This window comes from Lactuca virosa, chromosome 4 (assembly GCF_052849685.1).
Source record: "Lactuca virosa cultivar CGN04683 chromosome 4, Lactuca_virosa_CGN04683_v6, whole genome shotgun sequence".
Lineage (NCBI taxonomy): Eukaryota > Viridiplantae > Streptophyta > Magnoliopsida > Asterales > Asteraceae > Lactuca > Lactuca virosa.
Genome location: NC_136429.1, coordinates 93,396,445 through 93,410,389, shown reverse-complemented (window position 1 = coordinate 93,410,389; position 13,945 = coordinate 93,396,445). Strand labels below are relative to the sequence as shown.

At 30.3% G+C, this 13,945-nt stretch overlaps 1 protein-coding gene across 2 annotated transcripts; it reads left to right on the top strand.

Annotated features, from left to right (window-relative positions):
• Positions 1–3,403: 3,403 nt before the first annotated feature.
• On the top strand, positions 3,404–6,660 carry LOC145106371 (serine/threonine-protein kinase 12-like). 2 transcript variants are annotated; one of them, XM_079043370.1, is made up of 12 exons: positions 3,404–4,016; positions 4,185–4,259; positions 4,360–4,455; positions 4,548–4,633; positions 4,729–4,849; positions 5,072–5,151; positions 5,298–5,360; positions 5,453–5,571; positions 5,674–5,759; positions 5,851–5,972; positions 6,070–6,181; positions 6,284–6,660. In XM_079043370.1, exons 1-12 carry the CDS (start codon positions 3,699–3,701, stop codon positions 6,371–6,373), a joined length of 1,368 nt encoding a protein of 455 aa, XP_078899496.1. In that variant the 5' UTR covers positions 3,404–3,698; the 3' UTR covers positions 6,374–6,660. The 2 variants fall into 2 exon arrangements, with proteins under 2 accessions (XP_078899496.1, XP_078899495.1); XM_079043369.1 differs by having other exon boundaries at positions 3,407–4,016; positions 5,671–5,759.
• The last annotated feature ends 7,285 nt before the right edge of the window (positions 6,661–13,945 follow it).

The following is a 13,945-nucleotide window of genomic DNA, read 5'->3' as shown; positions in this document are numbered from 1 at the left end:
TTAAGCATCGACTTGGAAGGGTTAATTGTCGATGAGTTTGAATTGATTGATTTTGAAGTCGACTGGCACATGTAGATTGGGGAAGAAGATATAAAAGTTACGAATTGGTCCCTGCAACTTTCGATGGTTTGACAGTTTGTAACCATACTCGAAATTAGGACTGCTTTTTCTGCCTTTTCACATTTTGGAAGAAAAGGAATAGAATTTTCGCAATGAGTCCCTGATGTTTCAGCAAATGGTCAGAATTTACCAAGTTTCGCGCTGAAAATTATGAGAAATGGAGGAATTTACGTATCAGGTCCCTGCAGTTTGTGCGAAATTATACTTTTTGCCCAGTTTCGCAAATGAGGTAGAGTTCCGCATATTAAGCTGTTTTTGGAAATGGGGTAGAATTCCTGCATAATTCAAAAATGACAATTTTTACCCGGATTTTGGATAATCTTGCAACTCATACACATTTTTTACATTTCGTTTCGAATGGAAAATGCTAATCAGAATTCATATAACTCAAACACATGTGTCAATGTTTTCGACTTCATTATTTTTAGAAATTATGTTCGTCTTCGAGTTATATGGTTTTTCCAATTAGCCTTTATATAACTTGAAACCCCTTTTCGAATTTCAGTTAGTCTATCTTTTAATCTTATAAAAAATATAATTTTATACCTAATCCAAATTAATAATATTCACATTTAAAGAACTTTTTTTTTTTACATTTTTTACAATAAGTATAAACAAATAATACGTCAAAAAAATTAAAATGTATTCAAACAACACACCAAAAAAATAAAAAAAAATTATTCAAAAAACATCATAAAATATAAACGAAAAACATGTAAAAAAACATTAAACAATATATTCAAGCAACACACCAAAAAATGTTTTTAAAATTTTTTTTCGTTTATATTTTTATTATTTTTTTGAATAATTTTTTTTAGTTTTTTGATGTGTTGTTTGAATACATTTTAATATTTTTGACGTTTTGTTTGTTTATACTTATTGTAAAAATTGTAAAAAAAAAAGTTTGTTAAATGTGAGTATTATTAATTTAGATTAGGTATAAAATTATATTTTTAATAAGATTAATATATAGACTAACTGAAATTCGAAAAGAGGTTTCAAGTTATATAAAGGCTAATTGGAAAACCATATAACTCGAAACCGAATATAATTTCTAAAAATAAAAAAATGAAGTAGAAAACACTGACACATATGTTTGAGTTATATGAATTATGATTAGCATTTTCTATTCAAACGAAATGTAAAAAAAAAAAAAAAAAAATTCTAAATCTAAAAAAATTGAACTCGAAACCATTGACACTCATTTTGAATTTCAATTAGCCTATACAATAACCTATTAAAATAAATAATTATATACGTAATATGTGTTAATCATATTCTCATTTAACTAACCTTTTATATTTTTTATACAAAAAATATTTATAAAAAGCTTTACACATATAGAAAAAAAATAAAAGATCAAAAAAACATTAGAAGATATATTCGAACAAAACATCAAAAACAAAACCTAGAAAAATTATTAAAATAAAACGTCAAAAAAAATATAAACGAACAAAATATAAAAAATATAAAAAATATTATCGAATATAATTTTAAAAAATTATACAAATCATAAAAAATATAAATAAATAAAACATAATATTAGCAGTAAAATATAAAAAAAAAACAATTATATATATATATATACACACACACACACACACACACACAAGAGGTCATGTCGGTTGAGTGCATCGTTCTTTGGAATCGGTGGGAAAAAACGTGTCAATTTACTTAATCTCTTTGTCTTTAACAGGGTGACATATGTATTTCTCCAAACCCATCTCACTGGTTGTATGCTCTTAGTAGTTGCGGAAGGAATTAGGTTCTTTTTTTGGGGATGATATGGTCGGATTTCTTGTTGAGGATGAAGTCGGCCAGGTTGTTGGAGGAGATGGGGAATCGGTGGATATGTTGATGTGCAGAAGGGAGACGATGAAGGAGAACATAACACGAAGGATTGAGTCGACATAATGATAAATTGTGTCGATTGGTTGGTGGGTTACGTGGCAGTGTTGCAACCGTGTGAAATTGATTTTGGAGGCACCAGAGAAAACGGGTCGTTATATATATATATATATATATATATATATATATATATATATATATATATATATATATATATAAGAAAAAAAATATATAAAAGTAAGGTTAAAATGGTCTTTTTAAGTGGATTAAGGATGTGCAGTGTAATTTCTTTAAACCACAGCGATGCATCTTGTCAAATTTCAAAGGTTGAACTGAATGTGCGAATTTGACTAAACTACAAGGACAAAAAAACTACTCTTTTATTATTATAGGGAGATGTTTTGGAAGAATAAATATATTTTTTAAAAGTATAAATACGTTTTTTTATGTTTTTTAAAAATATAAATACGTATATTTACATTTCAATAAATATGAAATCAATGGAGTTTTTATTTTTCATTTCAAAATTTTTACAAATTTTGGAAAACTGGAAAAATTATTTTTTTTCTAATATACATTCAATTTGAAAAACATTTTTTTTAAAAAAAAAATTGTTTGGAAAAATGAATCAACCAAAAGCCTTGTCAAAATTATTGTGGAAATTTGGAAAAAATTTTATAAAAATAAAGCACCCTAATTTTTTTTAAAGTTTCGGTTGTAATGAACCTAAAGTGAAAGGTTTTTTATTTTTTTGAAAAACTTAATTCATTATCCCTAGAGAAAATGAGTATGACATTCTATTATATACTAGGTGTATAACCGATGTATTACATGAATCTATTTGAAATAAAAATTAAACACAAAATTCTAAACATTTGAGAAGTTTAATTTTATAAGAAAATTTAGAAAATATTGAATTACAAAAATTAAAGTGTTCTTTTTCTCTTTTAAATTTAAACAAATAATTTAGATAAATAAATAAAGAAAATTAATGAATGTTTAATTTAGTAATTTTAATATTAGAATGAAAGTTTATTAATGAAATTGATATGCATTTATTATTGCAATTAAATATTATTTGGATTTAATAAAATGAAAAAGCCATAAAATGATATGTGGAATAAAAATTAATTTAAAATAACCATAAAATTACATGTGGCAAAATAAATGAGAATGTGACATGTGGTAAAAAGATCTTTGTTTATTAGGAAGGACTATTTTATTTCAATGAATCTTCATTTTAGTACATGAAACCTGAATGAACCTAGAAACATTTTGAACTATATAGAATATAGTATAACAATTGGGTAACTATTCTATTTGTTTCCTATCATTAAACTCTATGCTAAATATTCGACTTTATTATTTGTTTATGTGTAATATTAAAAACCTTATACTACATGGCTTAAGAACAATTAAATTAAAAAGGGAATAAAGCAAGTTGATGAAATAGGTAAGCAAGAAAAAAAGTCAATGTCTCAGCCGTTCTTTTGGGTTTTACGCGCATTTGATTTATTCTTTTCATTTCTTCCTCCTGCAAGCCGCTTTGAGCCTTTGACACTATTCACCAACTTCACGCATTGTGTCTTCCGTGTTTTATTCCTTTCTGTGTTTCGAGCTTATTCATGTCGTACTCGAGGCAAAATTCAATTCACCATTAGAGTTTATTACGGGATTTCGAAAGAGGATTTTTTTTTTGAGTCGTCTCTATCAATTGACTGGGGTTAACGATGGTTTCAAAGCCACAAGTGAGGTTTACATTGGGGAAACAGTCGTCGTTGGCGCCTGACACGGTTTCGTGTTCGGATTCCGATTCAGATGATGGATTGGAGGCGATTGATCCTAGGGTTAGGTTGATGTTTTTCTCGAGTGAAGGCGATTTGGAAGGGATTAAGAAGCTCTTGGATTCAGGAACTGATGTTAATTTTAAAGATATTGATAATCGTACAGCTTTGCATGTAGCAGCCTGTCAAGGGTTTACTGATGTTGCTGAATTGTTGCTGGAGCGCGGCGCTGAAATTGACCCCCAAGATAAATGGGGTAGCACGGTATGATTCGAGGGTTTACACTTTACAATCAGTGTTTTGTGATTCATTATATTTTCACACAAAATTGCTTTGAATTTTGTTCCTTTATATGATTCATCCGGTGTAGGGTTTGGCCATTTATGCTTCTCTTTTTCGTTGTTTACATGTAATCAGATGTTTCTTTAACAGCCTCTTGCAGATGCAATCCATTATAAAAACCATGGCGTTGTCAAACTCTTGGAGAAACATGGTGCCAAGCATCTGGCAAGTTTTTCTCTTTGTGTTTTTTTCTTGAAGTTTTAGTTATTAGATCTTCTGAAACCTCCTTTTCTCGTTTTCTGTTCTCAACAATGTAAAAACTCAGACAGCTCCAATGCATGTCAACAATGCTCGTGAAATTCCTGAATATGAAATCGATGCCAAAGAGCTTGATTTCACAAACAGCGTGGACATCACCAAGGTAAATCATCTTAGATTCATTTACTTATGTTAAATTGGTAATATGTATGTATGAAATATGAATTTGTTATTTGTCTATATGTATCTATTTAGGGAACATTTGCCATAGCTTCATGGCGTGGAACACAAGTAGCTGTTAAAAAGCTTGGGGATGAACTTTTTACCGATGAGGAGAAAGTGTGAGTCACCAACAAACTGTTTTTTGTGGTTTTATGACTTTTATCTATAATTCTCTATATGCTCTTTTTGATTTTTGATTTTTTTTTTCTTTCAGAAGGGCATTTAGAGATGAACTTGATCTGTTTCAAAAGATCCGGCATCCAAATGTGGTTCAGTTTTTGGGTGCTGTAACTCAAAGTAGTCCAATGATGATTGTTATTGAATATTTACCTAAGGCACTCTACCTTCCTTTCTTCTTAATTTCCAATAATACCCAAAATCCCATGATTGTTAGAACATAAGGCTTCATGTGTTCCATTTTGTTCAACTGGAAGTTAAAAGATTAAAATAATTTTTGGTTGAAATGGTTTTGGAGCATGATTAATTGATTATGCTAGATGAAAGTTACATGCCAATTGATTTTTTAAATCCATATTTAATTTTATGCAATATTTCAGGGTGATCTTAGAGCATTTTTGAAAAGAAAAGGAGCACTAAAGCCAATTACAGCTTTAAAGTATGCCATGGATATAGCAAGGTAGTTTCTCTTTTACACTAATGTTTAAAAAAAAAGATGAATAAACTTTAATCTACTATTTCAAATACATATATATTATGTGTTTTAAACGAGATGAAATATGTTTATATGCAATTTATTTAAATATTATTTATATTATTCTTCAGGGGAATGAGCTATTTGCATGAGAACAAGCCAGAACCAATCATTCACAGGGACCTCGAACCTTCGTAAGTTTTTATTACTAATAAAAAATATATTAAATAATAAAATTTTAATCTCCGACATGAATTTTTAATATTTTCTTATATTAATAAATCAGAAATATTTTGCGGGATGATTCTGGACATCTGAAAGTTGCTGACTTTGGAGTCAGCGAATTACTCAAAGGGACACACGCAGCCAAACACGAAAAGCCCATGTCACATCAAGACACTACTTGTGAGTCTTATTTATTAAATTATTTATAATTAGATATTAATATTTAGAAACCAACTTTTATTTTTTATTTAAAAAAAAATTGTTTAATTTTATTTACAGCAGGGAGGTATGTTGCTCCAGAGGTGTTTAGAAACGAAGACTATGATACCAAAGTGGATGTTTTCTCATTTGCTTTAATTTTACAAGAGGTATTATATCTTTTTAAATACTTAAAAATTTCATATTATCATGTGTGGTTTATTGACAATTAATTTATTTTAAAAAAAAAAATTAATTAAGATGATTGAAGGATGCCAGCCATTTGTTACAAAGAATGAAAGAGATGTCCCTAAATTATATGCTGCAAAAGAACGGCCTCCTTTTAAAGCTCCATCAAAGAGTTATGCACATGGGCTTAAAGAGTATGTACTTTATTTTCCCATTGCAAATTACGAAAATACCCTTTAGGGACTAAAAATGTAACGGATTATTTAATTTATAATATTTATATTTATATAGGTTAATCGAGGAGTGTTGGCATGAGAATCCGGAGAGGAGACCGCCATTCAGACAAATCATCATTCGCTTGGAATCAATTTACAATTCCATTGACCCAAAAAAGCATTGGAAGGTCCCACCGACTTTCTTTCTGTATTAAGTCGTTTTTTCTGTATTAAGTAAAAAAGAAACACTGGTAATTATAAATAGCTGTATTAAGTCGTTCTTTCTGCAGGTCCAACGGTTTAGATGCTTCCGGATGATGGGAATGTGCAAGGGAGAAGATTCCGATACAAGTACCAACAACCGGTCGTCTTGGATTTAAACTACGCAACAAAATTTCAATTTTTTTTTTTTTTTTGAAATGTACATGAACTCCCAAATGTTGCATCCAAATTTGTTTCTAAAAGTAGATTAAAATCTGCTTGGAGCATTTGAAGTTTCAAGTTTTTCTTTTTTCCTTGTAAAGCCTGGTTTTAATTATTATTATTATTATTATTTTGTAGTGTTTTATTTATTAAATTGGTTGTTTCGTGCGAGGGGATAGTACTATAGTACTAATAGTAGTGTAATGGCCAATATTAGTGAATATACTTTCATTTTTACTTGCTATAGCAATATATCTGTTATTATTATTTTTTTTTATCTATTATATGTTACGTATAAAAATAAATAGAGGTAAAGAGCAGTTCATTACGTAGTATTTGGTTGCTCTATGTATGTTTGGTATGTCTCTAACTACACTTATTTAATTGTACTTTTCACAATATTTGTTATTCTCGTATACCATTATATTTAGAGTAAATTACATGTTTTAGTCCTTTAGGCCTGATAAATATAGCATCTTCGTCCAGATACGAGAATATCGTTTGGGTAATGCCGTAGTGGATAAGATTCGGCCCATAAAGGCTCAAGTATGGGCCTACGAGATGAGTTTATATTCCTACTTCAAAGTTAAACTAGTTCAGTTAAATAATCAGTTCAATGTTTAATGTAAACAGTCAACTTTCTAAAAGCGAATTGTTAGTTAAGTTTTCAAAACACCAATATACATTCATTAATTAAAAAATTGGAATTTATCCATCAGGATTCAGTTTTTCATTAGCAAATTTATTTCCAGTGTATTATCAAGTTAATCACCAATTGTAGAATTTTATTAGTAATTTAAATTACATTTTTTATGTTAATGAAAGCCTGATAGTATCCGGAAACTTAATTTAATTACAGGTTTGTATGATTTTGGGAACACATCCTCCCCTTCCTCTCTTTATAGACAACTAGGGGTATGTCTATGCTTTACACAAAAATAAAATTATATTGTAAAAATATTAATAGATGTATGTTGTTGAAACATAACAAATTTATTACAATATGAATTTTTCAATAATTAATCGGTTTAAAGAAATATTATGTTATTTTTAGATTAAATACGTTGAGATGAAAAAATGCATTTACTAATAATCGGTTGGAAATTTCTTGTTATCATCAGAATTGAGAAAATTGAATTAATTGAGTGATATATATAATGAAAAGTTAATATTATACTCTAATAAATAAAGATCTTTTTTGCTACATATCACATTTTTATACATCTTGTCAAATATCATTTTATGGTTGTTTTAAATTAAATTTTATTCTAAATATCATTTTATGGTTTTTTAATATTAGGCTAAGGGGTATGGTTACCACCAGCCTACTCAAAAAGTGAAGCCACATCAGCGCCACATCACATTCACTACTAACCTACTACCAACCCACTAACCCTTAGAAATTGTTACCACTCCACATCATTTTTTTTTTTTTTATATTTTTGAACAATATTAAATTAAATTAAAAAATAATTCAAATAAAACACACATTAAAAACATTAAATTAAAATACATTGCATTAATTTTTAAACACACAAACTTAAATCCTAAAATATTTAAAAAACAACAATAAAAAAAAATCCTAAATTACTTATTTTTCCTAAAATACTTAAACGACAAAAAAAAAAAATCCTAAATTACTTATTTATCCTAATTTACTTAAAAAAACACACAACAACTAAAACATAAATATTAGAACCTAATCGTCATATTTAGCACGGACACGTTGTTGGATTTTCAGAAATGTGGCGAGATTTTCAAGGTCGAGATCCGGTTGAGGTTTCGTGTTTATGATTTGAAGATCGGTGAGAGCGAGTTTTTGGCGACGACCTTCCTCTGCTGATTGGTATTTTTTTTCTAGAAAACTTAAAGTTTTATCTATGGATTCCACAAGCCCGTCGTCGCTAGTTGCGGTTGCTTTCCCGCTTGAAGACGCCGCCCGTTTTGCTTTGTCCCTACCCGGTGGTCGACGGAGTTGGACTTCAGGCGGACCCTCTTCCTCGGCACCATCGACGTCATCATTGAGATCTAGCCCAAAACCCGCGTCCGATTCAGAAGTTCTTGTTCTTTTGTTGGAGCCGGTGGTCGAGTCTGAATGCGATGTCCCTGGATTAAGGACCCATTTTGGACCTTGACGGCACACTTCCCACGCTTTTTGGTGACCAAATGGTTTACCGTTGTTGGTCAGTTTGAATTGGTAGCACGCGGTAGATAAAACGTTGAAATCGTTGGAACCACTTTTATGCATATTTTTTAGATTTTCAAATATGTCATTAAACTTTGTGCAAATGGCGCGAAGATCAGGCCATTTTCCGTTGACCGCGTCGTAGGACCGATCTGTTTTTCTTCCAAGAAGCGTGTGAAAGTGGTCCACAACACGATTCCAAAAAACTTTCTCCAGATTGCGCGTCGCCTCTCCTCGAATCACATGATATGAAAATCCAAGCTTTTGCTAAAGCTTCTTCTTCTTCTTCAGTCCAAGCCGTTGCTTTCTTTTTCCCTTTTCCTCTTGCTTGCCTTCTTCGAGATGATTGTGGTGTTTCTTGGACCATCTCATCGTCGTTGTCGAGGTTGACGGTTTGGGATTGAGTTAATGGGACTTGAGATGATTGAGTTTGGAATTGTGGAGAAACTTGTTGTTGAAAAGCTTGGAATTGGGGAATGAATTGAGGTTGGGTAAATTGTTGTTGTGGTCGTTGTTGTTGGAAGAATTGTGGGTTGTAGGGAAGGTTAGTGAATAAAGGTTGTTGTTGGATTGGAGAATTCAACAATTGCATATAAGCTTGATAATCACTAGGAGTGTTTGGGGTGTTTGGAGTGGGTGGAGTATTTTGGTTGGGATCCATTTTTTTGAAGAAAACTGAAAGAAAGTAGGAGAATTTTTTTTTGATTTGGAAGTGTAAGTGTGAAAGTGTAGGTGAAAGTGTAGTATATATATATATATATATATATATATATATATATATATATATATATATATATATATATATATATATATATATATAGGTAAAAGATGTTATTTAAATTTAATTGTATTTTTTTTTTGTTTAATCCCTACCCGGTCAAAAGATTCGTTCAACGCTGCTTTTTCCTTTCATTTCATTGGCTGTCTTCTTCCGTGAAGGGTATCACTCCACAAGTTACCTACGCACACCTGGGGCGGTGTTCACGCGTAGGTGAGCTTGCCACCTCAGCCCCACGCGTAGCTTTCCCGCCTCGATACCGTTTAGCCTTATTAAATTGCATATAGTATTTAAATGTAATAATGAATGCATATCAATTTCAATAATGTACTTTCATTCTAATTTGAAAATTACTAAATTAAAGTCTCGTTAGTTTCTTTTGTTTATTTATTTAAATTTAAAAAAGAAAAAAACACTTTAATTTTAATAATTCAATATTTTTCTCATTTTTCTATAAATTCAAACTTATCAAATGTTTAGAATTTCAAATTTAAAATTTCTTTTAAATAAATCCATATAATACATGGATCTCACACTTATTATATATGTAAAATCACATGTCCCAAATTGCATTTACATATGCAAAATATTCTATTTTGACCATGATACTTTTTCTATAAAAGTAAATCTTTTAATAAGGTTATAAACTATAGGTTAAAACAATATTATGTCCTAGTAATGTTTTTGAAAATAAAAAACATTTTTTTTGGAAACGACAAATAATCATTAAAAAACACCAAATCTAGCAAGCGAGGGCAGAGAATAGCTACATAGAAGAAAAACAAATTGAAAAGATACAATTAAAAGTGAGCAAAAGGAGAACTACTCCATTGAGCCCAATTACCGTAGCTATTATGATTTATGATTCCTATGTTTAACCCACGAGTAAGATAGAGCTATTATCGTGTCTGTTGTTTTTGTCGGAGATCCCCCACTTTTTTAAATATCACATCATTTCTGGTCAACCAAACACACCATATGGTACAATAAATTATGGCATTGAGAATTTCCCTTTTCCGAGGACAGTTACCCCAAGAGCTGCAAAGTCTATTAGTTCAAGTATGTTGGCGAATTTCACTATTTGTAGACCACACCATTTAAAAATCCATTCTAACATGTTCCTTATGAATTCACACTTAGAGAATAAATGCTCTGTTGTTTCGAGTTCCTTATCACATAATGGACAAGTTGGATTTTTCACCTTGATTCCTTTAATCGCCAAATTGTTAGCCATAAGTATTCTATTCAACGAGGCTCACCACACAAAACAACAGACCTTTAAAGGAACTGATATTGACCAACATATAACCGGTCCTTTATATGAATTTGATTTGGAATCAATTAACCTTCTCATGGAATCGACTGTGTTTCTGCCGTTTGGATTTATAGTGAACTGATAGCCGAGATTGTATGATGAAGGTATCTCCATATTATCGATTGCCAAATACATATGTAGAAGTTCCTCACGAGCCTCATCATTCCTCGAATCTTGTTTCCATCGCCAAGAGAATCCATTGAATGAAAGTTTTTCTTCAATCAAGCCACATTTCCTAGCTTCAAGATTATATATAGTGGGAAAACGAGATTGAAACGTGGTGTTTCCACACCATGATATCTTTCCAGAAAAGAAGAATGTTGGGACAAGATCGTGGAGTTAATCTGAAGCATTCATTGTAAATGATGCCAATGGGATCAAAATTATTTATCGCTTTAAAAATACTCGATTTGATGATTTACGTGCAATATGTGAAACTCCTTATCAAGTTGTGAATACTCACAATCACCTTTTTCCATAAATAATCCTCACCATTGTACAACCTCCACCATCATTTTGTTAGAAGCGCGATGTTCTGGGCTTTTAGAGTTCCTATACCAAGACCTCCATCTTTTTTGCAAGTGATGACTTTTTGCTAATCCACCCAATGAACTTTCGAATTCTGATCATCGCCACCCCATAGGAATTAACGTATGATTTTTTCAAGCGTGTCTAGAACTCCTCGTGGTGCTTTTAATAAAGATAAGATGTATGTGGGAAGACTGTCAAGTACGGATTTTATCAAAGTTAATTTGCCCCCAAATGATAATGAGCTTGCCTTCCAAACCGATAATTTAGATTTGAATTTATCTATAATCGGTTTCCAAATTTTTTTATGGACCATGTTATCTCCCACAGGCACGCCGAGATAAGTGAAAAGGAAGTTTCCTTCACTACAGCCGAGCCGAGAACAGAAGCCATATGCCGTAATTGAATAACCGTGATTTAAGGAAATTCACTCTGAGCCCCGAAGCTATGTTAAAACATTTGAGGATACGGGATAGGTTTTTGATCTAGTCTTTATTCCATTCTCCTGCAAAAGTAGAGTCATCGGCATAGAAAAAGTGAGATGGAAGGCCCGTCATTTGGGAGTTTTATCCCATGAAATAATGAGCTTTCACATGCACTTTTGCAACTACGTTTAAACCCTCCATTGCCAGGATGAAGTTTATCCCATGAAATAATGAGCTTTCAGATGCACTTTTGACAACTACGTTTAAACCCTCCATTGCCAGGATGAAGAGAAATGGAGATAGAGGATCTCCCTGATGAACACCTTTGGAAATTTGGAACTCTTCCGTTGGCACACCATTAACTAAAACTGATGCCCAAGATGACGAAAGACACCCGCGTATCCAAAATCTCCATTTTGACCCGAAACCCATTTGCTCCATTGTCGAGTCCAGGTAGTTCCAGTTAATCGAATCAAAAGCTTTTTCGAAATCAACTTTGAAGAGGAATATTTTGTTTTTAGTTTGCTTTGCCCAAGAAAAAATTTCATTCATGACAAGTGGCGAGTCTAGAATATATCTCCCTTCAATGTAAGCAAATTGTATTTCATCAAACACCGTCCCGATCACCGGTTTAAGTCTATTAAGTCTATTGGCGAGAATCTTGGCCACATATGGGGAAAATATACATGAAAAAGAAATTAACCTTTTGTAAATGTATAATTATCTACATTTACTTCCTATAGGGATGTTTTATAAGAGATTAAGAAAAAATTAGTCTTTGTATTTTATATATGTGTTATCTTGTACTTTGTTTTCAGCATCTCACATATGGAATTGCAAACGATAAAAATGGGACGTCTATATTTTAAAAGAAGCGTTATCCTCTTAGATTCGTAATATTTTTTGTTTTTTTCCGACAACTTTAATATAAAGTCTTCCCTTTCAAGGTTAACATATAATTATGAATTTTCAAATTAATTTGTTTGAACAATGACCATGATTATAGACGACATTGACGACCATGAAATTGTGTTTGCAAAAGTAATTTTTTAATAAGACAAAATTATAGGTTAAAGAAATAGATGTCCTTATAGTGTTTCTAAAAAATGAGTGAATATACACATAAAAAGGAAATTAACCTCTAATTCTATGCTTATATATACTTTAGTTTTCTTCACCTCACTTCTTTCAGCGACGTGCGATAAATAATCAAAGATAGTTAAGTTTTTTATTTTATATAACATATTTTCTACTTTTTTTTGTCCTACATGGATAAAATATCAAATGATGAGATTAAGACGTGTTTATTTGAATAAATGTTATCCTAATAAATACCTGACTTTTTTTTTCGTCTTTGATAAGCCTTATATAGAAAGCCTTTTTAACCCCTCATATCAAATCTTTTTAACGGTTTCAAAATGTATAATTTTAAGTCTCAAAGTTGATATACAACTATAATGGTTCAATTTAAATTGTTTGAATATTTATATATAGTTATAATGATTCAACTTAATTTTTTTGAACAATGTTCAAACATTCACCATTGAATTTTTATGTATATAATTCGTGATGAATTGAAAAAATGTTTATAATAATGTCACCTCACATTCAACTATGACACACTAAGTACTATGGAACTTGCAACATAATTGGTTTTTTATATAATGAAAACACATCTTAATATTCATTTTTTAGTTTTAATACTTTTGGAAGTTAAAACCAAATAGAAGAATTGTTTCAAACTTTGAGATAAAACATGTTTTTACGATAAAAGAACCACTAACTAACAATAGACTTTGAAAGATATATTACGATTAAGATTGAAGGATAAGAGAATCAAATGAGTGGCATTATATAAAAGAAGATTATATATATATATATATATATATATATATATATATATATATATATATATATATATATATATATATATATATATATGCAAAATTTCAATAGAGAACCATAATTATTGGTTCTTCAAGGAACCAATTTTTTTTTTCAATTTCTAAAGCTTATTTTTTATCGAAAAAAAATCTAAAAATATCTAAATTCATATATTAACATTGTGAATGTGAAAAAATATTTTTCGGATTCACCGTGTGAATCCGGATTCACATTGTGAATTTGACGTAAAAAAAAATCGAATTTGATATCATTGGAAAAAAGGATAAAAAGTTATGAATTTCTGTATTTTTAGTTTTTTTTGATTAAAAATAAGTTCTAAAAGTTGAAAAAAAGATTGGTTCCTTGGTTCCTTGGTTAATTATGGTTCTCTATTATATATATATATATATATAT

Bases quoted from the DNA above. Each gene is read 5' to 3' on its own strand.
- LOC145106371 (XM_079043369.1), top strand. From the start codon at position 3,699: ATGGTTTCAAAGCCACAAGTGAGGTTTACATTGGGGAAACAGTCGTCG. The intron at 4,017-4,184 runs GTATGATTCGAG...TTTCTTTAACAG, and splicing joins AAGATAAATGGGGTAGCACG to CCTCTTGCAGATGCAATCCA. The intron at 5,572-5,670 runs GTGAGTCTTATT...TTTTATTTACAG, and splicing joins GTCACATCAAGACACTACTT to CAGGGAGGTATGTTGCTCCA.